The sequence below is a fragment of the Drosophila pseudoobscura genome, chromosome X (assembly GCF_009870125.1).
Source record: "Drosophila pseudoobscura strain MV-25-SWS-2005 chromosome X, UCI_Dpse_MV25, whole genome shotgun sequence".
In the NCBI taxonomy this organism is placed as follows: Eukaryota; Metazoa; Arthropoda; class Insecta; order Diptera; family Drosophilidae; genus Drosophila; species Drosophila pseudoobscura.
In genome coordinates, this window is record NC_046683.1 from 2,756,921 (window position 1) to 2,783,562 (window position 26,642).

Below are 26,642 nucleotides of genomic sequence, written 5' to 3' on the forward strand. Positions count from 1 at the left end.
TACTTCTGCAAGTTTTGAAACAACTGGCAACTGTAAATATACCTAATACAATATAAAACCACGTAAATGTCCACCCTTCTCCGACTTTTGAAACAAGTCCATTTGATATGCATGTAAAATGTAATGTAAATGTAAAATGTAGAATGAAGTGCTAGCATATGTATTTAAAATATTTTATTTAAGAAAAAATGGTATAGAAACTTCCATAAGCAGGTTTTTTGAATTTGCGCTTTCAAATCGTTCTTACGTGCATCATTTATTCTGGATTGGATTTATGGAGATCATTGGAACTGCATTTCCCAACCATTGAAAAGGTGAACCCCACCGGGAAATGTAACGGCCAATGAAAATCGTCAAACATGCAGTACATTTACGGTATATTTTTTAATTGAGACCGCATATTTAGGTATATTTCCGTGGGTCGGACGTATATTCTATAGATAAATCCGATAGGTCACACTGGCTCTAGTAAACAATCAAAAGGAAAAACAAGAAAAGAATAATACAGTTGGTAACCAGTTAATATGTAGAGCGAAAACTGAAAACGAAACACTGTAGCCATGTCGAAATTGAGCGATGGCAGCATTTCAATCTGCAAGTTCTTGGAGGCCTACGAACAGCAGCCTTGCTTGTACAACCCCGAATTGGAGAACTACAAGAATCGTGTGGCCCGCGAGGAGGCCTACACCGCGATGATCGAGGAGCTCAAGGTTCCACAACTGTCGATCAACGATATCAAGCGGAAGATCAAGAGTATACGCACCGTCTACTCCAAGGAGCTGGGCACTCGCAGGCGCTTCAAGGAACAGGGCAAGCCCTACGACACAAAGCTTATTTGGTTCAATCTGGCCGATGCCTTCCTTTCGAATTCCCACGGCAGGAACGTGAGTACATGCATCTATAGGGTTCCCCCTTTCTAATATACATAATCGACATCCATAGAGAAAGAAAACGCCAGCCGTGAATCCAGCTAGCAGAATCCTTTTCAATGCCACTTCGGACATCAGTATGAGCGAGGATGCCATAGAGGCGGCGGTTGGTGACGAAACGGATTATACGGAAAGCACCAAACAGCATTTTGTGGCATCGTCCACTCCCAATGGTCGCAGCACTCGGCAAAATTCTATGACAAATGGCAGCGGACGCAGTTTGACCTACGACCTCACTGTTGATGATTCCATTTTAGAGGAAAATACACAAGTACAGGAGGAGCTCACGGGCCAGAGTCAACCAAACACACAGCAGCAGCAGCAGCGCAAACCTGTATACACTTCTCCGGGAGCTGCACAGCCTCCAGTCCGCAGCCTTCAGCCGGAGTCGGAGCAGCAGCAGCAACAGATCGATCCACCAGCTACAGCCCCACCACCACCACTAGTGGCACTTGCCGCACCGCATCCCGATGATGATATGACGCACTTTGGCCAAAGCATTGGATCGCAGCTGCGGCAGATAACCAATCCGTACAGCCGCTCATGGGCCAAGATGCGCATTCAGCAGATACTCTTTTCCGCCGAGACCGGAAGCTTTGAAAGCTCCGCAGGCAACTTTATTGATGCCACAAATTTCACCTCTCCAGTTTAGTTTACAGACTTACAGGGTTTTATTTTTAGTATTATGGATTATGTACCAGAGAAGCTTAAAGTTACTAGTTTTATAGTTTATTCAAACGATTTCCAAAAATTACATTAGTTTTTTTTTTTTATTTTTAATATCGAATTGCTTTAAAAGGCGAATTTTTTTAAAGGAAATTTAAAGAAATAAAATATTCCATAATTAATCAAAAAATCACTTTAATCATATTTAGACCTTGAACTAATTTCTATAATTTCAAAATCGATAGCTTTGAAATTTGGCCAACAGTTCTGTAATAAAGGTATTCTTGAAAGAGTTTTAACAATATATAAGCGGACGAACGCAAAGAAAAGATTATACTGATATTAACATTAAATTGAGTTAATTTTATATTATGGAATATCGGTATCATCAATTTATTAAATTATTATTATTAAATTATTGTCTAGGACCCCGGAATTTAGTAATAGGGTAGTGTCCATCCACCTTTCCAGCTCGCTCCCTCGGCTCCCAGAGAGACTAGAAAGAAATAACCGACGGATGGTCCTCGAACGAGAGCAGATGTGGTGACGACACCTTATTACTAAATTTATCTTGGTATATATTCTCTTCGTGGCGCGATTTTCCCTTCGTTTTTACATAAATATGTAATTAAGATGTGGCAAATGTATGTTGCCATGTCAAAAAATTTGCAGTTTGGTGGACCTTTTTTTATAAGCAGACCAATAGAAAAGAGTACTTAAAGTTAGCCAATCTTGTAGGAAATTGATTTATCAATGGAATAAAACTATGTATTCAGGTATGGAAGTCGTAGCTAGCTAGCAATATCAAATGGAATATCAAAATCGAGGAATATGGTTTCCAATCACAGACTGAGAACGATTAACCCCTTGTAGACCAAGGGGCATTTTAATATGTCATCGAATATAATGAAAATTGAATTATTTTAACGCAGTTAATGTGAAAGATATCGTGTTTTTCTTTTAAGCTCAGAGGAAAGATGCCATGGATCCACAAGAAGAATTTACAATCAGTAATATTTTCCGACATACCTCAAGTCGTTGAACTGTTTAAGTAGAGGGGGCTGAAGTGGGCTAAGTTAATTTTTCATCGGTATCGACAAAGTTGACGCTTCCGCGTGCACATATTTTTTTGCAATATAAAAATTTAGAAAATAATCATGGATGACGAGGCTGAAACCTACAAACTATGGCGCATTCGCAAGACCATAATGCAACTGAGTCACGATCGTGGATATTTGGTGACCCAGGACGAATTGGACCAGACGCTAGAGCAGTTTAAAGACATGTTTGGCGACAAGCCAAGCGAAAAGAGACCGGCCAGGTCCGACCTGATTGTACTGGTGGCCCACAACGACGATCCCACTGATCAAATGTTCGTCTTTTTCCCGGAGGAGCCGAAGATTGGCATCAAGACGATCAAAACCTATTGCACCCGTATGCAGGAAGAGAACATTCATAGAGCAATCGTTGTGGTCCAGGGCGGCATGACACCCTCGGCCAAGCAATCGCTCGTGGACATGGCACCCAAGTACATTCTGGAACAGTTTCTGGAGTCTGAGCTGCTAATCAACATCACTGAACACGAACTGGTGCCGGAGCATGTGGTGATGACGGTGGAGGAGAAACAGGAGCTGCTCAGTCGCTACAAGCTGAAGGAGAACATGTTGATGCGCATTCAGGCCGGCGATCCAGTGGCTCGCTATTTCGGCCTTAAGCGTGGTCAGGTGGTGAAGATCATCCGTTCCTCGGAAACAGCTGGTAGATACATCTCCTACCGCCTCGTCTGCTGAGATATGTCGTCGTCGTGACGCCTATATATGTTTTAATTAAGATTAAGAAACAAATAAAATAAAATCCGAGGCGAGGCTAAAGGCGTGTCGCGAATTTGTCTGGGCAAGCCGCGTCCGTCGTTGATTCCGCGATGAGCATTGCATTCATCGTTGGTAGCACGTCCGTTGCTGGCGCTTCAGCCTGAACTCAGAGCTCCATGTCTAACGTCCTGATAGGGTATCTGTGGCTGGCCTTGGCCACTCTGGAGATCAAGACCAAGCTGGACCTTCTCCATTTGATCTTTGATCGGCATTCGATTACAATGAATGAGGTGTGGTGTTCATCGCCTGCCTCATGTATTGAAGCATTTGAGTCCAATGACCAGTGGAACAATGGCAATGCGGATATCGAGAGCGCATGATTCGGACCGACATTCGCAAAATATCCGCCCGAGAGGCGCTGACCCAGAAGAGCGGTAAATGCTCTATCTTTCGTTAGCGAATTGGCCACAACAAAAATGGAAGCAAGCCGGCCATCAGCATTTAATAAAGACAAATTAAGTATAATTAGGGCAGCAGTCGAATGAAGTTGTATTTTATTAATTCATATGGAGATAATATTCATGTCGATTCAATTTCTTTAATGCATGCGTGAATTCATCCAATATTGGTGGATTTTCCGTTCAGCATCAGGAAGAGGAGATGCGCCAATCCAATCCCACAATGCCAGTCTGCCGCCAGCGAGATATATATGACGAGAAGTATATCTTGTCTTCGAACCACTGTAGGACAGATAGGGTAATCAAACATATCACACCACACAGGCATTCAGGTCAACAACAAAAACAAAGAAGAGAATTATATTATATTCTTAAAGAGCACACGACAGGGAACGCGGCAGGCATTCTATTGGAGGAAGACGAAACTGGCATGCATGCCTATCTAGTTTATACAATTTCAGATCTTTACGAATCTACACCGAAAAAACCATCGTTAATCGCGTTTGTTATTCGGAATAGTGTATTTAAAAAAATAATACGTCGATAAATTCGATTTATCGCAAAGAAATACCGATACTATTTTGAAAGCTACCCTGTGCATCGATAAGCAGAATTAAAAGTCGTGAATTTATGACCTTAAGACATGAAACAATACAAATTAGTGGCCATTTGCTCAAAAAACAATTCAGAAAAGTTGATGAAAATTATGCCATTGTTGATAAGTTCCGCAATAATTATTTCACCAGTAAAAAATATATTATCATCCAACAATATATATCGATATATTGATATGCCAATTTATATCATCCCTATCTTGCATTTATTTGCCTTTTGCTGGTAGTTGAAATTTCAAGAAAACCGAGATTGTTAAATATACCAAATTAGAACGTTTTACAGAGAAAATAACATAGCAGCAATGCTGCAGTTTAATATTAATGTAAGTATTGCATCAGAGTTCTTTTTTCAAGGAAAGCATTCACACACGCACATCTACTCTAATTGTTTTCTGCGTTCTGACTGTGGAAATTTCATTTTTTTCACGGTAGTTTTTTCTACTTTGGACTTCTTTTTTTGCATTTCATGCATTGCTATTGCGCGTGTGTCTGGCCTGGCTGTGAAAAGAACGTTACATTATTAAAGAAAAAAGGCTGAGGTTCGTGCAAAAAAAGAATCGAAAAAAGCATAATGAAAAAAAATGCATTGCATCGGGCGAGACAGGGAGCGGAGCTGGTTTTGTTTTTGTTGCTGGGGCGAAAAAACAGACTTCTTCAACACACGCACGCATACACATGCATATTGGGTCGGTAGAAATCTTAGGAAATGCCGCACGGAAAAATAATGCCCGTGTTTCTAGAAATCGGGGTGCTCCGCAAGACACACACACACGACTGCACCTAGACATACATGTACATGCACGCAAAAGTGTAAATTTCATAGTAAAAAGAGATGAAAAGAAAACTGTTTCTGGCTGCATAAGGCTCCCTTTCTAAGTCGATCCCCCTCCTTCGCCCTTCCCACCGTTTGTTTTGCGTCGCAGGCCAACCTTGACTTACGCACAGGCCACCGTCGCGACTCCTTTCCCCGCTACGTACCGCACCGCTCCACTCCACCCTTTTCATCAGTCTTCTCCACTCTTCGACGCATCGCTCGGCGCCGCGTCTCGGTGTACGGTTGGCGCTCATTTGACATTTCGCTCAAACATGTTGCGTTTGAGCCTGTATAGACGTGTGCCTGTCCGGTCTGTGGCTAGGTGTGTGTGAGTCTGTCTGTCAGAAATGATACAATTACAAATGCATTTCACTCTATATCTATATCCTAACGCATCGGAAAGTTCTTGTTAATGCGCGCGCGCTCTTTTTCCGATTTACCTTACGCGTTATTTCTTCGTGTGTTGTGTTCTGTGTGCTGCTTTGCGGCTGTTGCCAGTTGGAAATTTATTGTGCGTCCAATTGGCATTTGTGTGTGTGTGTGTGCGTTGGTTAAGTGTGGAAGGGATGCAGCATTTCTGCTAACGTAGTGGTAGTGTGCCTTTCCGTTTTGTTCCGTTCACAGCTGACAAGTGCAGTTACTTATTCGGCTGTGTTCTGTGCTGTGCGTGCGCGTGTGCAAGTGTGTTTGTTCCTTCACAGCGTTTTCCCCATAAATCCGGGAGCTCGCTCTCAACCATTTTTCATTTATTTTGATAGATATATATTCCGGCAGTGTTCAGCCAACATTTTCATTTCGATTCGCAGTCTCGTCCCATCTCGTTCGCACAGCTGCCAAGTGCAGTTACTCTTTTTCTGCTGCGTAGGTGGTGCGCTAGTGTTAGTGTGTGCTGAACGCAGTTTCCTTTGGAGAAAAAAGGAAACAAAAAACTTATTTTTTCGCCGAGCTTGCATTTTCTTTTCCAGTCAAATTCCAATCATATATATCGGTGATATTTCTTGTTTTTTTTGTGTATTCGTCCCATCCACATTTTATTTTATGTGTGCGTTCGTGACAGTTTTTGTTTCTGTTATTGTTTTTGTTTTTGGCTCAATAATCCTTTTAAAAATCTCGGAAAATAACTAATGCTAAATGTTTTTTTATTCGTGTTTTTCTTTTGGTAAAATCTTGCAGTTTATTAAACACGCTGACGATAACTTTTGAGGCAAAATTCAATGCTTAATCAGTAGAGAGACACGGAGAGAAAATCCGACCGACCGACCGACCGACCGACCGACCGAACCAGGAGACGGAGAGTAGGTGGAGCGTATAGCCACCATCCACACGACGCCCACCAATAGAGGCACCGCCACAGACACCAACAACCACACACAAAACGATATAGAGAAAGAGAGGAGCAGAAGCAGCAAGAGCAACAACCAGCAGGAGGGAGCAGAAGCTTCCGGAGCGGCGAGGCGCGAGGCGAAAGGCGATTCCCGCCCGAGCCCGAGCCGGAGCCGGAGCCCGGGCCATCGCCATCGCCATGAAGGTGGACACGGTAAAGCTGAAGAAGGGCTCTTCGGAGCTGACTTCCGAGTGCCGCGAACTGATCGATGAGCTGACAAAGCGAAGGACACGCGCGGAGTTGCTCGAGTTTCTCGACAAAATCCACGTGTGGATCTACGGCAAGTGCGAGCTCTATCACTGGATCGAGATACTCGATCGTTTCGACAAGATTCTGGATGAGGCAGCCCGACATGTGAATTCCAATGAATTTGTGCTCCAATGCGACACACAATTCCACTCAACGGTAGGTCCACCCACGGTAGGTCCCACTCTCCCACTCCCCCATTCCCCCATACCCCTCCCTCCTCATCAAAAACCAACAGACAGATGGAATGATTCTAACCGAAATGCCTTATATCCCGCAGGACGTTACACTGCTGCTGCATGTGCTCAACTTTACGACACTCCTGATCGAGCACTCGTTCTCGCGGCATCTGTACAACTCGATCGAGCATCTGACGCAGCTGCTCTCTTCACAGAACATGGACATTGTCCTGGCGGTCCTCAATCTGCTGTACATGTTCTCGAAGCGCAGCAACTTTATACCGCGCCTGCCCTTCGAAAAGAAGGAATTGCTGATTGTTAAATTGTTCAACATAGCAGAGGTAACAACCACTCCCATGCCCCCACTCCACACCACTCCCCCTCTCACCATTCTACTCTGTGTTTCTGTTGTTGCCGCAGCGGTGGGGCGACCCAAACTATGGCCTCTCGCTCAAGGACTGCTGCATTGGCGAGCCAAAGCTGGAGTTTCTCTATCAGCTGTGCATCGACTATGTGGACGAGCACGGCCATGCCGCCCAGCTGGAAATCCCTGACATGATGGACCTATGCCACACGGCATCGGCACCGGATGTGATCAAAACGATTGCCGGACAGATCTCAAAGCCCAGCGAGGCAATAAAGGTGCAGTGACTGCAGTGACTTTCCCGCTTCCTCCTTTCCATTTGACACTCGTTTGATACTCGTTCCAGATGCGCATTGCTCATCGCGTGCGTCTCATTTCTGGATTCAACAACTACAAGCTGCGCCTGCAGTTTGTCCAGGCCCGCCTGCAGGCCGTCTCCATTCTGATCTACTCGAACGCCCTGCAGGACAACACGGACAAGGTGCTGTACCCGGGCTTCGGCGAAGAGCTCTGCGAGCTGATCGACAAGGAGGACGTGATCCTGGTGGAGATACGGGCCGCCGTCTTGCGCACCCTCACATCGATGCTGCACTTTGATCGCAATCCGAATGTGCCCAGGTGCGATGCCCCCTCCCCTGCCCCTGCCCTTGCCCTTGCCCTAACCCCCACCCCCCGCAATTTCATAATTTGTTGATTTTTTTTCCTTTTTGGCCATTTTCCTCTCGTGGTTTCTCTGCAGCAGGGCCGGATCGCGGCTAATGAAGATTGTCCATTACACAGGCGCCGAGCGTCAGGGCGGCACACTGCCGCTCCTGGTGCGCGACTGCATTAACAATCTGACGACACACGGGCTCACGGAGCGCTACCCCCTGATCCTGGCCACGTCGCTGTTCTCGCTGCTGTACCATCTGGCCAGCTACGAGCTGGGCGGCTCCGCCCTCGTGAAGAGCGGCATGATGCAGTCCCTGCTGTGCGTCATCAGCTGGCCAGGCGTGGACCTGGAGCACATAACCTTCGTGACGCGGGCCGTGCGGGTGATTGATCTGATCACGAACATCGACATTGCCCGCTTCCACCAGAACAACGGACTGAACGTGTTCATCGATCGCCTCGAGAAGGAGATCAAGAGCTGCTGCAAGGCTCTGGCGGACATCGGCATCACCCTGAAGGAGTCCACGCTCAGGGACGAGGACGGGAAGCTGGACATGTCGCTGGACCTAGTGGATGCGGACATTGAAGGTGCGGCTCTGCTCTCTCCGCAAAAGGCGAAACCCTTCCTTTAACACTCTTTTTTCTTTGCTTTCAGAGGGCAGTGGCTCCTCCCCGCATCGCGACGCTTCCGATGATCGCCTGGGAGGCGGCACTCTCGACGAGGAAGACGAGGATCAGGAGGGGGACGAGGGGGAGGATCATGATCTCGACCTGGAGGCGGCCGGACCCAGTGGTTCCAGCATCATGGCCGTCGCGCCCGTCGTCGGCGGCAGCGATGAGGGCGCCGAGGGCAGCGGAGCCGCAGGCAGCAGCAGTGATCGTGCCGATCCTGCCGACGCAGGCCTCGCCGTGGTCGTGTATCCGGCCAACAGCTACTACGCCCGTCCTCTGGCCGAACGGAAGGCCGAGCTGTCGCAGGCCCTGCTGCCGCCGAGCAGCGTCCAGCCGAAGAAGCCGTCGTGCGTGACGCAGCGCGCGGCGCTGCTCAAGTCGATGCTGAATTTCCTCAAGAAGAGCATCCAGGACCATGCGCACTTCAGCAACATGCGCAACATCATGGAGACGTCGCTCACGCAGTCGCTGCGGCACATCATCGCGAACGCCGAGTACTACGGGCCCTCGCTGTTCCTCCTGGCCACCGACGTGGTCACCGTGTACGTGTTCAACGAGCCCTCGCTGCTCTCCTCCCTCCAGGATCTGGGCATCACCAGCGTCATGCTGAAGGCCCTCCTCCAGAAGGACGTCCCAGCGACGCGGGAGGTTCTCGGCTCCCTGCCCAACGTCTTCTCCGCGCTGTGCCTGAACGAGCGCGGCCTGTTCGAGTTCCTCTCGTACGATCCGTTCGACAAGGTGCTCAAGGTGCTGCTCTCCCCGGACTATCTGGTGGCGATGCGCAGGCGCCGCTCCTCCGATCCGCTGGGCGACACGGCCACCAATCTGGGCAACGCCATGGACGATCTCATCAAACACCATCCGTATCTGAGGGCCGATGCCACCGAAGCGATTGTCCGGCTGCTCAACGAGCTGGTGCGCCTTGGCTCCGATCCCTCGTTCATCTGCTGGCGGGCCAACAAGGAGAGCAGCGGCTCCGGCTCCGGCAGCGGCGGCTCCCATGGCTCTCATGGCGCCCACGGTGTCCTGCCCTCGGTCGCCGGAGGCGCCCCCATGGTGATGGTGGCGGGGGCAGGCGGAGGCACCGTCTCCGTGCTGCAGAGTGCGGCCAATGACAACAACAACGACAGCAGCGGCGACGACGACGACGACGATGACGAGATGAGCTCCGCCTCGCAGCAACAGCAGCACCAGCAGCCGCCACAGGGAACAGGAGTCGTGGTCGGAGGAGTCGGCGTCGGCGTCGGAGTCGCCGCAGTAGTGGCCTCTACATCACGTGGCAGCAGTGCCGCACCACAGACACCAGGCGGATCGACTGGAACAGGAACAGGAACTGGAGCAGGAACTGGCGGAACGGCAGGAGGATGCCCCACCGTGGCCAGCACTTCTTCGGCTACGTCTTCGTCCGCGGCTCTGGTCCGCGCCTCTGTGGCGCCGCCCGAGCGCGAGGCCATACCACTGATCGACTACATCCTGAACGTGATGAAATTCATCGAAGCGATCTTCAGCAACAGCCCGAACGGCGACCACTGCCGCGAGTTTGTCCTGCACGGCGGCCTCAAGCCCATCCTGCAGCTGCTGTCGCTGCCCAATCTGCCCGTGGACTCGCCCGTCTCCACCACGTCGCAGGCGGTGGCGAACGTCTGCAAGGCGATCCTCAGCCAGGCGCAGGAGACGAAGGTGCTGGACGTGGCCCTCAAGCAGCTGGCGGACATTGTGGGCAAGCTGAAGCCCCTCATCAAGCACTTCACCTTTCCGGGCGGGAGCGTGCTGCTCGCGGAGCTCGTGTGCTGCCAGCGGCTGGAGGACGGCTTCGCCAATGCCGAGTACACGCCTATCCTGCACAACATGAGCTTCGTCCATGGGTACGTGGTGATGCTGGTGCACCTGTGCCGCAACGCCTCCACCGACATGCGGGCCATTCTCCTCAAGCGCTGGGGCGTCAACCGCGAGACCGGAGTCCAGCTGCTGCAGCAGCTCGTCCAGCTCTACATTTCGCTGGTGTGGGAGAGCACCATTCTGCTGAATCTGTGCTCGGACGAGCCCACCCAGCATCCGGATCTCATCTGGGACGAGATTGCCGCCCAGATGTCGGCGGCCGCCGGCACCGCCGATCCCCTCACGGAGGCGGAGCTCTCCCGCAAGCTGGAGCGCGCCGCCGAGTTTCGCACAAAGTACACGCCCGAGGAGCAGTTCCGGTACATCAAGAGCCTGCTGGCGGCCAGCTCCCGGCTGGGCCGAGCCCTCGCCGAGCTGCTTGGGACGCTCGTGAAGCTGTCGGTGGGCTCGCCGCAGACGCGCCAGCGCCGGATCAACGATCTGATCAGCAACATAAACAAAGTTCCTACCCCGGAGGCGCGCGAGATAGCGCGGATACTGAGCTCCATTCTGGTGAACGGCTTCAGCCACGAGAGCATCCTGCCGAAGCCGGTGCCCAAGCTGAAGCTGACGTTCCTCATCTGCTCGGTGGGCTTCACCGGGCCGATGCTGTTCGACGACAAGCGGAGCGCCTTCCACCTGATGATCTCGCAGTTCTGCGCCGAGAACGGCCTCAAGGCCTTCTTCGAGATGTTCTACTGGGCGCTGTCGCTCGACGCCGAGTCGACGAAGTTCGAGTTCAAGCAGTGGGCCTCCATGGAGGACCTGATGCAGTCGCACGAGGACGACAAGCGCGACTGTCCGGAGGGGACCGGCGAGTTCCTCGACGCCTGGCTGCAGCTGCTCGAGAAGATGGTCAATCCGCGGGCGATGCTCGACTCGCCCTACACGATGAGTCCACGCCTCAACTACATGCCCGACACGGTGCCCTTCGAGCCCGTCTTCTATCTGATCCACATCCACCAGCTGGCGATGCAGGCCCTGCGCCGGATCTGGGCCCGGCGGCCCATCGCCAACTACGGGGCCAGCATGTTCGAGACGATGATCCTCATCGTCAAGCACCTGGTCAAGTCGCACGCTACCCTGCTGGAGCGCTACCACACGCGCCTGAAGGAGATCAAGTTCGAGAACCTCTACATCCGCAGCACCGACGACGGCCTCAACGTCGAGCACATCAAGACGCTGACGGACATGGGCTTCACCCACTACCACGTGGTGGATGCCCTGCGCAACAACGGCTCCCTGGAGGAGGCCACCGACTATCTGCTCAACAATCCGGAGGCCAGTGCGCATGCCACCACGAGTGCTGCTGCTGCCGGTGCCGCTGCTGGTGCCGGTGCCGCTGCTGGTGCTGGTGCTGGGGCCGGTATTAATATCCCCACAGCACCGACAGCGCCCACCCCGCCGCCCTCTGCCATGGAGATCGGCATGGACGGACCGGGCATGGAGGGGGGCGAGTCCTCGGGCGGGGGTTCCGGCTCGACCATCAGCCTGGGCCCCACCCCGACGCCCACGTTCAGCCAGTACAAGTCGGGCGGCAATCCCTCGAGCTACGACTACAAGCATCTGAAGCTGATGCCGCCGATGATCTTCGACCGTTTCTGCGACGAGGCCATCTCGCGCGCCTTCGAGTTCATGGAGGCCATACCGGACGTCGTGAACAGCGCCTCGGACCTGATCGCGGTGCTGTACAGGCGCCACAACCACCTGAACAAGCAGGTCTTCGTCACGAACTTCGTGCGCAACATCATCCAGTGGGTGGACTTTACGCTGCAGCTGTTCGAGAACCCGCGGCTGCCGGGCGCCACCGCCCGCGGCACGCGCCTCGAGGAGTGCCTCACGGGCATGACGGCCACCCGGCTGTTCGTGCGCCTCAAGACGTCGACGCTGCTGCTGGACGAGAACTTCAGCGACATGCACAGGCCCCTCGTGGAGGCGATCAACGCCCAGGACGCGATGGTGTCGCTGGTCAAGCTGCTCGACTGCATGGCCCAGTGGATGATGGAGCAGTCGGAGAAGCCGCAGGCGGAGCGCATCACAGTGCCCCGCTGGGTGCAGAACCTCGTCGACCTGATCGACGCCATCGACAGCATCAGCCACATTCTGCAGCGCAAGTCGAACATGCGGGCGGTGTGCAGCGACGTGTGGCGCTGGTACGACGCCTCCACGGGCAAGTGGAACGCCTACTCGGACGCGAACAACGACCTCATCCGCAACGCCTACAACTCCGGCGAGCGCTGGCTGCACATCAACATCGGGCGGCAGCGGTGCACCGTCTCCTTCAACTGCATGACGCAGGTGAGCGAGGCCTCCGGCAGCCATCGGCCGGTCTTCCCGGCCCTCAAGCTGAGCGAGGCCATCTCCAATCTGAACAACCCGGTGGCGGCCACCAAGGTGGAGCATCTGCTGAATCGCGTCTTGCGCACAGCGGCCGACGGCCAGGGCACCACCCACACGGACGAACTGATTTCGCTGCGGCATCTGATGACCTTCGGCGAGGGCCAAAACACGACCCCCACGATGGTCCAGCCACCAGGCACAGCCACAGCCACAGCTACAACGGCAGGGGCAGCGGCAGGGGAAGGGCCAGCGGCATGGGCATCGGCAAGGGCAACGGCAACGGCAGCAGGCACCAGCGACGAGACCTCCAATGAAAGTGGAGCCAACTCTTCGATGGGGGGCGGGGGGGCCAGAGCACGTACCCGCTCGCCGCCCGCCTCCGCACCAATGACGACACGCAGCAAGTCCCGGCAGAAGAGCGCCGCCGCTGCGGCGGCCGCCAAGGCCAAGACATCGACGACGTCGGCCACGACATCGTCGGCGGCCTCCACGGCCACACCCTCGATACCCAAGCGCACGCAGAGGATCCTGCTGAGCGAGGAGAACGTGGGACTGAGCAAATTCGACTGCGCCCGGATCATTGGGAGCATTGTGTCGCTCCTGCAGCCCCCGAACCTGCTGCAGCACGAGACGAAGCTCTCGCTGCTGCGCCTCTGCGCGCGTCTGACGCGCAACTACGAGAACGCCCAGACATTCATACGCTGCGGGGGCGTCAAGATGCTCCTGCAGCTGCAGCAGTCGTGCAGCTTCATGGGATTCCCGACGTACGCGATCATCATCCTGCGGCACGTGCTGGAGGCACCGCCAGTGCTGCAGGAGGCCATGGAGCGGGTCCTGGGGATGCGTGCCGCCGGCATAGTGCCCGTGGGACAGCGCGATTTGATCTTCGTGCTCACCCAGGTGTCGACGGCGGTGTCGCGCAACCCGCAGATCTTCGTGGCCGCCGCCAAGGAGATGCTGCGCGGCGAGTACCTCATGAACTCGAACAGCTCGAGCGGCAATGCCCTGGCGGACGAGGCCCGCGTGATGGTCAAGTCGAAGTTCGGCCAGCAGCCGACAGCCGCCTCCGGGGGACCCAATCCGCAGACACCGGCCCCGGCCCCGCCCGCCAAGGAGGAGATGTGGGAGGACCCGATGGTCCAGTCGGCCGTGTCCGTGCTCAAGGAGCTGCTGCTGGCCCTGGTCCAGCCGTGCTGCCACTACACCAAAGCCATTCCCACGAGCGACCATCCCAAGGCGGCGGCAGAGCCCCCGCCTCAAACGGAGGAAGGGCTTCCCGGCGCCCAGCCACAATTTGGGGCCATGGAAGAGGACGAGCCCACACATGAGCAGCAGCAGGCTCAGCCCCAGGCACAGGCACAGCCACAGGCATCGACCAGCGGCAGCAAGAAAGGAGGTGCAGGTCCTGGATCGGCGCCTGCCCCTGCTGCCGCTCCCGCCGCTGGTGGCGCTCCTTCGGGGGATGGCAAGTACGAGCCCTGCTGCTGCACCTGGCACGTGCCCACCGCCGTGCACACCCACTCGAAGCCGACAATCTCCCGTGCGACGCTCCTCAAGCTGCTGGCAGACGCCACACGGGCCTACCAGTCGCTGCTGCCCAGAGTGCTGCTCGGGCACGTGTACACCCCGGCAGACAGTCCGCTGATCGAGGGGCCCCAGATGACGTTCATGGCCGTGCTGATGGACCGCTTTCTGCCCATCACGAAGCGCCACCACGTCCCGGAGGTGAGCACCATGGCCCGTGTGCTCATCTGCTCGCTCTCCGACTGCTACCAGGTGCCTGGAGTGCAGGTGCAGGTCGCGGAGGAGCTGCACGCGGCGGTGGCGCGGGCGCTGGCCCAGCCGGACTCCTCGGAGAAGCATACGCGCCTGCAGGTGCTGATGAGCCTCTTCCCGAACCTCATCGAGGCTCCGATGCTGTTCGACAAGGTGCACATGCACCGCAACAACATGTACCGCGTCCTGCTGCGGCAGGGCGTCATGACGTACCTCACCAAGATCGCCCAGTACAAGGATCTGTCGAACCACAACACCCTCAGCACCCTGGCCTCCATCCTGCGGCCCATGGAGATCCTGCTGCGGTTCAGCGTCTCCACCACGACCCTCGGGTCGAAGCGGATACTATTCGGAGGCGCCAGCACGAGCGGAGCGGGCGGCTCGGGCGCCGGAAACAACTCCGCGGGCTCGGGCATTGGCGGCTCCTCTGTGTCCACCCTGGGCGGCGGAGGAGGCAACAGCGGCAGCAACACCTACGGCACCATCATCAACCGACGCCTGTATCCGCGCATGGCCGCACGCGCCGCCGCCGGAGCGGCTGTCGAGCGCTCGAACGGGATGGGCGGCGAGCACGTCCTGCGGGACATAATCCGCAACGTGCTGTCGGACAGGCGTCACGCCTTTGAATTCATCTTCAACTCGGACGAAATGGCCGTCGACCCAGAGGATGCGGCCCCCCCAACAGCAGGCGGAGCCGGAGGAGGAGGCGCCGGCGGCGGAGGCGGAGCAGGCTCAGGCGCAGGAACTGGGGCAGGAGGCCTTGGAATGGGCCTGGGAATGGGCCTCGGACTGGGATCGAGCAGTAGCATCACCAGTGCGGCCGCCGGCTCCGTCATCGATGTTGTGGGAGAACGGAACAGCAGCAGCAGCGGGGGAGGCGGCATCGGAGGAGAAGCCAACGATGGGCCATCTGGCTCTGCAGGTGCCACTGGAGGCCCCGTCCGGCCCGTGCTCAACTTTGACCAGCTCTGGGACGACTTTCTGCAGAGCGAGGGCCTGCGTCTGGCCTCGCGAGCAGGCGGGGCCGGAGGCAGCGGCAGCGGCAGCTCTTCGCAGCAGCAGCACCCGCAGAACGGAGCAGCCTCAAGCGGGACGAGTGGCGGAGGAGCATCTGGCTCTGGCGCCGGCTCTGGCAGCTCCATCAACGTAGATCCCCGTCTGCGCGGCTCCCAGCCGGACAGGCTCCTCCTGGCCCCGGGCGATGGATCCAATGCAAACAGCGGCGGCAATGGCAACAGCAGCTCGGCCAACGACAACGGCCTGGGCGGCGGCAACAGCGACGGCGCCTCCACCTCCTCCGATACGGGGGCCCGCGAGAACCGCCGCGAGATGACCTCGCTGCTGGGAGACGCCAGCAGCTCGGACTCCGACTCGGACGGCTCCTCGGAGAACGATGAGCGCAACGACGAGGAGGACGACGACGAGGACGATGCACCCGACGAGGAGGCGGACGAGCACAGCGAGACGGACGTCGACGAGGAGCGGCCCCGCCAGTTCATCGAGGTATTCGACCACATCTACGAGCCGGAGTCCTCCGAGACGGCCTCCAACGATGCCGACGTCGACGCCGACGACGACGACGACGACGAGGACGTCGATGACGACGACGACGACGAAGACGACGCCGATGACGAGGACCATCGTGCCGCCATCGACGATCCCGAGCTGGAGAACCAGATCGACATAGCCCTGGCCCTGAGCAACTCGAACAATCGACCCAGGCGCAGTGCCGCCATCACGGCCTCCGGCGAGCCAGTGGCCGACGACCCGATACCCGACGATGACGACGACGACGAGGATGTCGATGACGACGACGACGACTCGGCCGTCAATGAGGCCGCCAGTCGGGCCGAGGCCTTCCTGTTCGAGCGCCTCGTCGTCGACAATCCCCTGCTGATGCCCACGCCCCCGACCAGCTTCCGTGTGCGGATGAACAGCTCCATTGCCCAGCCCCTGGACATTGATGTAAACGGTGGCGGTGGCGGCGGAGGCGGAGCTGGAGCCGGAAGCGGAAGCGGCGGGAATGCGAATGCCAGTGCGAGTGGCAGTGGTGCCAGCGGTTCCAGTGGTGCCGCCGCAGGAGGAGGGGCAGCCTCCTCCGCAGCTAGAGCCGGCTCTGGCGGAGGTGCGGCCGGCAGCAGCAGCAGCGGCGGCGGTGGTGGAGGCGCAGGCGGAGAACGCCCTGGGGCTGCCGCCCTGCGTCCCTCTTCGCGTTCTTGGATCGCCCCGGACTATAATTTCATCAGCGCCGCAGGCGGAATACCCACCCCCGGGGGTAGCGGAAGCAGCAATGCCCCCGCCAATGGCAACAGCGAGGCAGGCGGTGCCGGAGGTAGCGGAGGCGGAGCAGCAACAGGATTCCACACAGCCAGCGGAGGAGCCTCAGGAGCGGGAGCGGCAGCGGCAGCGGGAGCAGGAGCAACCGCTTCCTCGAACAGCCAGAACATGAGCAATCTCCTGGACGAACAGGTGGCCGGCGGCGGATCTGGCGGCGGAGCAGCAGCGGCCAGCGGGGGCGGTGGCGGCGGAGGGGGCTCCGGCTCCTCGGCCCTGTGCAACAACGGAGTGCGCCGTCGCCTGATGTACTTGGACCAGCAGTACTGCGTGTGCATGCCCACGCACCAGAACCCCACGGAGGAGACCCAGGTCGAGATATTCACCCAGGACGCGCTCCACTGGTGGCTGGAGGAGGCCAAGGCCCTGGACATGGAGAGCCAGACGGACGCGTGCCTGTACGCAGCGCACTTCCTGCTGCCGCATCTGATCCGGCAGCTGAAGGCGGCCCACTACCAGCGGAAGCAGGAGGAGGCCGCGCGCCAGTCGGCCATGGCGGCCGCGGCCGCAGCAGCAGCCTCCACGGCCACCACCATACCGACGCCAACGGCCACAACGCCGACCACCACCGGGTCGTCGGTGACATCGACCTTCACGAGTGCCACAGCCACAGTGACATCGTCGCCGGGAGCGGCAGGAGGCGCCACAACCACGATCAGCTCCAGCTCGAGCAGCAGCAATCGTCGCAGCTCCATACCCGTACTGATTCCCATGCTGATACCCTCTTCGCTGGCGCCAGCGCCGGCGGCATCACAGGCCCAGCCATTGGCCACCAGAGGAGCGAACCCCAACGATGAATCCACGGCCACAACAACGACGACTGCAACGATAGTGTCCAGAGCGACAGCCATAGCGACAGCGGTAGCGACAGCAGCGACCATTTTCTCAGCGAACAGCGACAGTGAGTATTACTCCCCCCCCCTCCCCGGGGGTTGGATGTTCCCTGGTGTCTAATCGATCCAATTCCCAATTCCCCTCCTCCCGAACAGCAGCTTCTGCGCCAGCCGAAGCCCTGGCCACGCCGCCGTATGCCACATCGGCTCGTTCGCGCCCGCTGCGTGCACCGATACGCAACGCCACAATGCGCCGGAACGAGCCACGGCCGTCCTTCAATATATTCGCAGAGATTGACCTGACCGACGATCCGGACAATGACAATGATGATATTTTAGATCCAGTAGGAACAGATCCACGTCTGATACTGTTTCCCCCAGAAGAGGAGGAACCACCGCAGGCACAGGCAGAGGCGCAGGCAGATGCCTTGGCTGTGGCCCCGAGACACCCGCCAGTGCCGCATTTGCCATCGGCCAGCGGCAGGCCGCCTCGTCTCCATGCTCGCGGACAGGATTTGAATATATTCAATGAATTTGGACAGGTAAAGATGCAGATGCAGATGCAGATGGAGATGGAGATCCGCCTCCTGCTGGAGATCGTCTCTAACGATCGGGTGTCTCTCTCTTTTGTCGTTGCAGAATGCCCCGCGCATCCTTAATGGACGCACCCATCGGCTGATGTACGGCCAACATCAGCGGCTGCATCATCATGCGGGACGTGGGCCGGCCCCGCCACCGCCGCCACCATTGGCGCCGTCGCCGGCCTCAGTGCTCGATTTCTATCCGACAACAGCGTTCATGGCGTCGTCGTCCTCTCGCGACCAGGACCAGGCCCCCACCCAGGAGAATGTGCAGGAGGAGGAAGTGAATGTCAGCCTGTTGCAGCCCGGCATACTGGATGAGCCCGAGCCAGCGGCTGCACAGCGCCAGCAGGAGGAGCAGCAGCCCCTGGACAGCGGCAGCAGCAGCAGCAGCAGCAGCCGACCAGATCCACCGCCACCACCGCCGCCCACTGATAGCACAACGCCGCCCATCCAGGTGGCCATCATCGATGAGCCGCTCTGGGGAGTGGCCACACTCAGCCGTCCCCCGCGGCCGACCACAGCACATCCGCAGCAGCAGCAGCAATCCACCAGGACGTCGGCCTCCGCTGGAGGTCGCAATGGGATACTCTTTTTGGGATCGTCTCCCACCAATGCCGCAGGAGGGGCCTCCTCTTCTGCCGCTATAGCGCCAGCGCCAGCCTCAGCTACAGCGACACCGACACCGACAGCTGCTCCCAGCACAGATGAAGGAGGATCTAGTGGTGGTGCGACGGCCACTGCCACTGCACCTGCCACTGCCAGTGCCACTGCGAGTGGCTCTGGAACTGCAAGCCGAACCGTCACTGACATGAGCCCCGAGGTGCGTGCCGCTCTGGGGGATCTAGAGGTGCCAGAGGGCGTGGACCCCTCCTTTTTGGCGGCGTTGCCCAGCGAGATGCGCGAGGAGGTGATCCAGGAGCATCTGCGTATGCAGCGCATCCGCCAGCGGGCCCAGCAGAACGCCATCCAGATCGCCCACGACTCGCTCGTGGAGGTGAACCCCGAGTTCCTGGCCGCCCTGCCGCTTAGCATCCAGTCGGAGGTGCTCATGCAGCAGCGCATCGAACAGCAGCGCCAGGCGGCACAGACGGCCAACCCCGAGGATCCCGTCGACACGGCAGCCTTTTTCCAAAATTTACCCGAGAATCTGCGTCAAGTGGTGAGTGTTCGTCAGAACCACAAGGATCCCCCGTCTCTATCCAGTCCCTCTCTCTTTTATTAGATACTCTCGGACATGGAGGAGTCGCAGATTGCCAGCCTGCCGCCAGAGCTGGCCGCCGAGGCCCAGTTCCTGCGTCGCGACTGGGAGACACGCAACGGGCCGCGCCTGGGGGATGCCCATCCCCCCAGCAGTGCGCTGTGTAAGTCCGAAAACGAATATTTGGGATATTTCCATCTGTATAGATCCGAGATCTCAAAGAGATCCCTCCGAGTGCAGTGTCTCCACTGGCGTCCGTTCCGTCTCCCTTTGTCCGTCACAAAACTGTCGAGGATGCTGTCCATCGGCCTCTGTAATGGGTGTTGCCTGCCATCCTGCCTAGAAGTGCTCTGCCTCTGCTCTGTCCGATGATCCATGTGGATGTGGGATGTGGGTTCCATATCCCCATTGGATCTATAGGGGGATCTTTTGTACCATTCCATTGTATGTTTAGGCTTTGAATCAATTGAGAGACTTTGGTGGGGCCAGAGCCAGAGCCGGGAGGATGGGGATTCATCTATCGGTCTTTGATCCCTGCTTATATTCTTTTCTCTGCTCCATCCATTTCTGATCCCAATCTCTATGTTGATCCGCCCACAGCCCGTTATCAGAACTCGCTGCAGAACCTGGAGGATGCGCGCTGGCACAGCTCCATTTGGTACGATGCCAGCGGCAATGCCCAGCCGCAGCACCACCAGCACACGACGATTGTGCACCATCATGCCCACAGCCACGCCCTGAACGTGGGCAAGCCGCTGGCCCTGCTCATGATGGAGGACGAGAACATCCTGCTCGATCCGGACTCCCTGGCCACGCTGCTGCTGTTCCTGTTCGTCGAGGACCAGAAGGTGAACAGCGTGCGGCTGCATCGCGTCATCCGGAACCTGTGCCACCACGAGCCGACCCGCGACTGGATCATCAATGCCCTGATCAACATTGTCCAGAAAACGAACGAGGAGAGCGCCAACTTCGGGGCGGGCCAGGGCCAGGGACAGGGCAGCAAGCCCGACTGGCTCAAGCTGCGCGTGGACGCCGCCTTTGGGTACAAGAGCAACATATTCCTGATCAATAACCTCCACGACGAGGCCGGCGGCAGTGCCAGCGGCAGTGGCAGCAGCAGCGGCAGCGGCAGCGCCAAGAGCATCAGCATTAATCCGCAGGCGGCCCAAATGATTGTCCGCAACTGTTTGGACCTGCTGTTCGTCCTGGCCAAGCACTATCCGTCCAGCTTTGTGCCCTACCATCGCGAGGCCAAGGCCCGTCGCATGCTTAGCGCCGTCTTCGGCCTGCCGCCCCCCATCCCGGGAGCGCCGCGCGTCGAAGAACAGCCGCCGCCGCAACAGCAGCAGCAGAACCCACCCGCTGGCGGTACCCTGGACTTTCGTTCCCGCTTCTATCGCTACCAGGTGGCCAATCGGATGCGGGCCATGATCGAGGATCATCATCCCCGAATGCTGGCCCCACCCACACCGCCCCCAGTCCAGCCCATAGCCACAGTCCAGGCCACAGCCACGCCCACAGCTCCAGCTCCAGCGCCGGCTCCAGCCACGCCGCTCGACGATGAGGCTCCCTCGACATCGAAGGCAGCTGCAGCCAAGGCGGCAAAGGCAGCCACGACCACAGCAGCCACTGCAACGGATGTGGGAAGCGGAACAGGAACAGGAACAGGAACTGGAAGTGGCTACCAGACCAATTCGTACAACTTCTGGGATGTGGTGCTGAACATCGATCGACAGACGGAGGAGCGCATGAAGCACGTGGCCGAGTTCCCGATCGTTTCGCAGCCCACCTGGGAGTGGGTGGCCAAGACAGGAGACTTCCTGTCGTTCAGCGACTCGCCGTTCGGGCAGCTGCTGGCCATGCTGCCGTACAAGGTGATCTGCCGGTCGCCCCACCTGACGGACATGCTCGTGAAGCTGCTGGCCTCGCTCAGCACAGAGCTGCCCAAGGAGGAGGAGCCCGGCCCTGGGGCCGAGCCCCAGATGCCCACGCTGATACCCATCAACCAGGCGGTGCTCAATCAGCAGGCCCAGCAGAACCAGGAGATGACCCAGGCAGCGGCCGCCCTGACGGGCGCCAATGCCACTGGCGACGCCGGTCACACCACCACGCACGCTAGTCGTCCCCTGCCGGAGCTCAAGAAGATGCCGCCGCCGCCGCTCACCCTCCAGATGCCGGTCAAGCCGAAGCGCAAGATCTACGCGAAGAACTTCTCGCAGCTGCAGCTCGTGATCGAGGTGCTGACGCACCAGTGCGGCACCACCGAGGGCCTGGACAACGTGGCCAAGCTGATTGTCAATCTGACGCAGTGCTCGCAGGCATCGAATGCCATTTTCATACAGTACTTGACCGCCGCCATTCTCGGCCTCGCCGAGGAGGTGCGCCAGGCCATCCAGACGCTGCTCCAGGAGATACGGGCGTACAACATCAATGCGGGATTGCCCAGCACCTCGAAACAGGCAACGGCAGCGGCGGCATCAGCAGCGGCGACGGGACCCTCCACTTCGGCTGGACTGTTGCCCAATCTGGCCGTGAACGAGGGAATCATGCAGGATCGCTTCACCGCAGAGCACGTGATCATTTCGGCCCCGAAGAACGCCAAGCCGACGTGCGAGCTGCAGCTGCCGTCGATGAAGAAACTGATGTCGAACTCCTCCTCGCAGCCGTTCTTCCTGCGGACCCTGAAGATCTTCATGCAGGTGCGGGACATTTACGAGAACCAGACGGTGGCCTCCGACGACGAGGAGGACTTCATCGACATCCTGGGCGATGGCGGTGCCACCAGCGGCAGCAGCTCGGATGCCTCGCGCTTCCGGGCCCGCATGGAGACGAATCAGCAACCCTCGGACGGGGGGGCCATCGACGGGGATGGCGACGGCGACGGTGACGGCGATGGCGACGACGAGGATGACGATGAGGAGGCCATGCCCCTGGGGGGCGGCTCGTCCAGTAGTTGCGGCGTCGGCGGAGGCGGGGCTGGTGGCAGCGGTACGGCGGACAGCGGCAGCAAGCCGGGCAAGCCGACGCTCAGCCAGATCCTGTGCCTCGATGTCCTGTGGCACACGTTGAGCGAGTGCCTGGTGGCACTGGAGGAGTCCAAGGACGAGTTTGCCGTCCTCGTGCTGCAGCCCACGGTGGAGGCCTTCTTCCTGATCCACGCATCCCATCGCATACCCAAGAAGGGGGCACGCGGCGGCCGCGCAGCCTCAGCCGGCCGCACAGTGGGCGGCAGTGTGTCCTCGTCCTCGGTGCAGGACATTAGTCCCCTGATGGACGAGGGCAGCGGCAGCACAGCCTTCGGCTCGGACGATGCCCAGGATGCCAGCAACACGTCCATCGGCAGCACTGCCAATCCCAGTCCCAATGCCGGAGCCGCGTCCGCGAGCTGCGGCTCCACAGCCGGTCTGAGTGCCCACGAGGCACAGCTGAAGCAGGATCGCCACAAGTTCCTTCAGTTCGCTGAGAAGCATCGAACTGTGCTCAACCAGATCCTGCGCCAGTCCCCCACCCACCTGTCGGACGGCCCCTTCGCCGTCCTCGTGGACCACACGCGCATCCTGGACTTCGACGTGAAGCGCAAGTACTTCCAGACCGAGCTGGAGCGCCTCGACGAGGGCATACGCCGCGAAGAGCACACGGTCAGTGTGCGACGCGTGACCGTCTTCGAGGACTCGTTCCGTGTCCTGTACCGTCTGGGCCCCGAAGAGTGGAAGAATCGTTTCTACATCGTGTTTGAAGGTAAGATAATCGCATTCTCTCCGTAGAGGACCGCCCCCCTCTAACGATTCTCCTCCGACTACAGATGAAGAGGGTCAGGACGCTGGCGGCCTGCTACGTGAATGGTATGTGATCATATCGCGGGAGATCTTCAATCCGATGTACGCTCTGTTCTGCGTGTCGCCGGGCGATCGCGTCACCTACATGATAAATCCCTCCAGCCATGCCAATCCCAATCATTTGAGCTACTTCAAGTTTGTCGGACGCGTGATTGGTAAGCCCCCGAGCCGCAGAGCCGCTGAGCCGCAACGCACCAAGGAGGACTCTCCTTTATAATTTGTTATACTTTGTGTGTCTATAGCCAAGGCCGTCCACGACAACAAGCTGCTGGAATGCTACTTTACGCGCTCCTTCTACAAGCATATCCTGGGCAAGCAAGTGAAGCACACGGACATGGAATCGCAGGACTACGAGTTCTACAAGGGCCTCGACTATCTCATGAAGAACGACATCTCCAATCTGGGCTACGAGGTGACCTTCTCCACCGAAGTGCAGGAGTTCGGCGTCACCCAGATCCGTGATCTCAAGACAAACGGACGCGACATCCCAGTAACCGAGGACAACAAGTTCGAGTATGTGCAGCTGGTGTGCCAATTGAAGATGAGCGGCTCCATACGTCAGCAGTGAGTACATCCCCGCCCCCCCAGAGAGAGAGAGAGAGAGAGAATCCATCTATAATGAAAATTTGTCTTTCCTTTGTCTACAGATTGGATGCATTCCTCGAGGGCTTCTACGATATAATTCCAAAGCATTTAATCTCGATTTTCAACGAACAGGAACTGGAACTTCTCATATCCGGCCTGCCAGATATTGATATAGAAGATCTGAAGGCCAACACCGAATATCACAAGTACACGTCGAAGTCGGCACAGGTAAGAGTCCTACGAGGAGCTCTTCCCATTCCTCTAATTCTCTTGCATCTCTTTCTAAACCATATACTTGTTTCCATCTCTCTCTCCCTATCAGATCCAATGGTTCTGGCGTGCGCTGCGCAGCTTCGACCAAGCGGATAGGGCCAAATTCTTGCAGTTTGTCACCGGCACCTCAAAGGTCCCGCTGCAGGGCTTCGGCTCGCTGGAGGGCATGAACGGCATACAAAAGTTCCAAATCCATCGCGACGATCGCTCCACAGATCGCCTGCCATGTGCCCACACTTGGTGAGTGAATATCCCATGCAGAGATCCAAGCAGGCAAAACGTATGCCCAAGAAGACGGGCAAGGGGAGCACCTACATAGGTTGTTAAGATACTAAGCAATAGTTTACCATTCTGTTCTGTTGGTAGGAGAAGGAAATAGGGGCATGAAAGGCAATGCCATTTCCTTTGGGGGCATATGCAGCAGTCAAATAGTGCCGTCTGTAGAGTTATTTGAATATATGTTAGGCTAGATAATTGGGTTAAATACTTGCAGATATTTATTGGTTGGTTGTCCAATGTTTAGGGAGCAATAACTTTGTTTAAATTAAGTATTTAGCTGTCATGGTATGCATTCACGTACTCGTTTTGTTTATTTTGAGTGCCTTTCAGGGGTATCCGTCCATCCATCTGCTGTGCCCTGATAGGATAAAAGATTACTATCTCCAAGGGGGGCGACGCCTTTTGCCTTTGCATTGCTTTCATTATCCCAATCAATCTTGCGACTTCTTTTACTAACCAATGGAACCATACATCTTTTTCTCTCCCCCTCTGACGCGATCCGACGCGATCATTAGCTTTAACCAACTGGATCTGCCGATGTACAAGTCCTACGATAAACTGCGCAGCTGCCTGCTGAAGGCCATTCATGAGTGTTCCGAAGGCTTTGGCTTCGCCTAAGCGAATGCGAGTCCACGCCCACACAGCACTCGATGATTCCTAGACGACGACGACGGCAACAGCGTAGCGCTACGCGAACACCCACGAAAACGAAATTTCAATTAATCTAAGCCACTCCCCCCCACACACATATATATTCGTGAAGAGAGTACAGAACAGCCACTGCAGATGTGAGAGAGCGAGCGAGACCGAAGGCGCAAGCGTAAGGCAGCAGGAAAAAAGAAAAATTAAAAATAAAAAAGAATAAAAACAGCAGCAGCAGCGGCAAACAGCAAATGCATAAACATACAATACATATAGTTAAATAGTATATATAAAAAATGTTGAATTAATTATTAATTTTCGCGCCTATATATATACAATATATATTTTCTTAAATTTTCAAAAAGGAAAACGAAAGTCGGCGAAAAATCTTGGAAGTTTAGAGAGAAAGTATAGATTCCCAAAACGAAAACAAAAACCACACGAAAGAAAGAAGAAAATTACACACAGAACACAACGGAAGATAAGAAGAAACGAAGGAATAATTCTAAATTTAGTGTGCGTAGATCATTTAAAATATGTTTTTTCGTTTTTCTGTCGATTCAAACATTTCCTTTCCCATTAAACAAGCAAGATAACAATAAAAAATACAAATAAAACACAAAATACAAAACAATATTTATAATTTTCATTTCTTTATTTTGATTTATTTTAATAGAGAGAAGATATAAAAAAAAAACCCTAGTATATATACAATAGTCTATAGGAAATTCACAGTATACGCCTTTGGTTTCTAGAGTTTATCTGAAATAAGTCCAAAGACACTAGACGACGGGACTACCAAGGAAAGGAGTCGAATATTTCAAATGGATTCAAATATCTCGATGTTACATATATAAGTCTATGTGTTATGCATTTTATTTTTGTGCAATGAGCCGTAAATTTAACTCAAAGAGAGTGAATTTAAAGAAGTAAGCTCATTTATCGTAATAAATTTCAAAGAAATCTCAACTATGTTGCAAAATTCGAACAGCTAGCTGGAAAAAATAAACCCAAAGTCGAGATCAATGGGCAGCACTGCCCTCCTATCGATATCGCCCTTATCGCAATAGGTTTGAAATTTGGCAGGGCCTTAAATATCAAACTCTCGCTGAATCAAAAGCGGAATGGATGAAAAATATGAGTTTAGGCACGTTTCACATCATCTCAAAGACCTTAGTATTCCGGAAAACATAAAAAAACGGAATCAGCAGGGGTCTGACGATAGCGATGCTATCGATAAAACTATGTGGGCAGGGTTGAAGAATTTAGTAGGTCAGGTCAGACCTTTTTTAGACA

At 55.7% G+C, this 26,642-nt stretch overlaps 3 protein-coding genes across 6 annotated transcripts; all 3 read left to right on the top strand.

Annotated features, from left to right (window-relative positions):
* Window positions 1-420: 420 nt before the first annotated feature.
* LOC4815528 (uncharacterized) lies at window positions 421-1,735 on the top strand. Its single transcript, XM_001355650.4, has 2 exons — window positions 421-884; window positions 943-1,735. The coding sequence occupies exons 1-2, from the start codon at window positions 561-563 to the stop codon at window positions 1,579-1,581; spliced, it is 963 nt and encodes a 320-aa protein (XP_001355686.3). The 5' UTR covers window positions 421-560; the 3' UTR covers window positions 1,582-1,735.
* Window positions 1,736-2,650: 915 nt separating this feature from the next.
* Window positions 2,651-3,466, top strand: LOC6902259 (DNA-directed RNA polymerases I, II, and III subunit RPABC1). Its single transcript, XM_002133750.3, has one exon. It carries the CDS (start codon window positions 2,753-2,755, stop codon window positions 3,383-3,385), a length of 633 nt encoding a protein of 210 aa, XP_002133786.1. The 5' UTR covers window positions 2,651-2,752; the 3' UTR covers window positions 3,386-3,466.
* A 1,159-nt stretch (window positions 3,467-4,625) lies between these two features.
* Window positions 4,626-25,982, top strand: HUWE1 (HECT, UBA and WWE domain containing E3 ubiquitin protein ligase 1). Of its 4 annotated transcripts, none has more exons than XM_015185854.2 (16): window positions 4,626-4,801; window positions 6,466-7,096; window positions 7,203-7,442; window positions 7,522-7,743; window positions 7,812-8,083; window positions 8,205-8,704; window positions 8,772-18,017; window positions 18,106-18,491; window positions 18,589-19,692; window positions 19,756-19,894; window positions 20,332-23,469; window positions 23,534-23,722; window positions 23,810-24,131; window positions 24,215-24,380; window positions 24,475-24,665; window positions 25,220-25,982. In XM_015185854.2, the coding sequence occupies exons 2-16, from the start codon at window positions 6,815-6,817 to the stop codon at window positions 25,320-25,322; spliced, it is 16,500 nt and encodes a 5,499-aa protein (XP_015041340.2). In that variant the 5' UTR covers window positions 4,626-4,801; window positions 6,466-6,814; the 3' UTR covers window positions 25,323-25,982. The 4 variants fall into 4 exon arrangements, with proteins under 4 accessions (XP_015041340.2, XP_033239072.1, XP_033239071.1 ...); XM_033383181.1 differs by having other exon boundaries at window positions 18,109-18,491; XM_033383180.1 differs by having other exon boundaries at window positions 8,208-8,704.
* The last annotated feature ends 660 nt before the right edge of the window (window positions 25,983-26,642 follow it).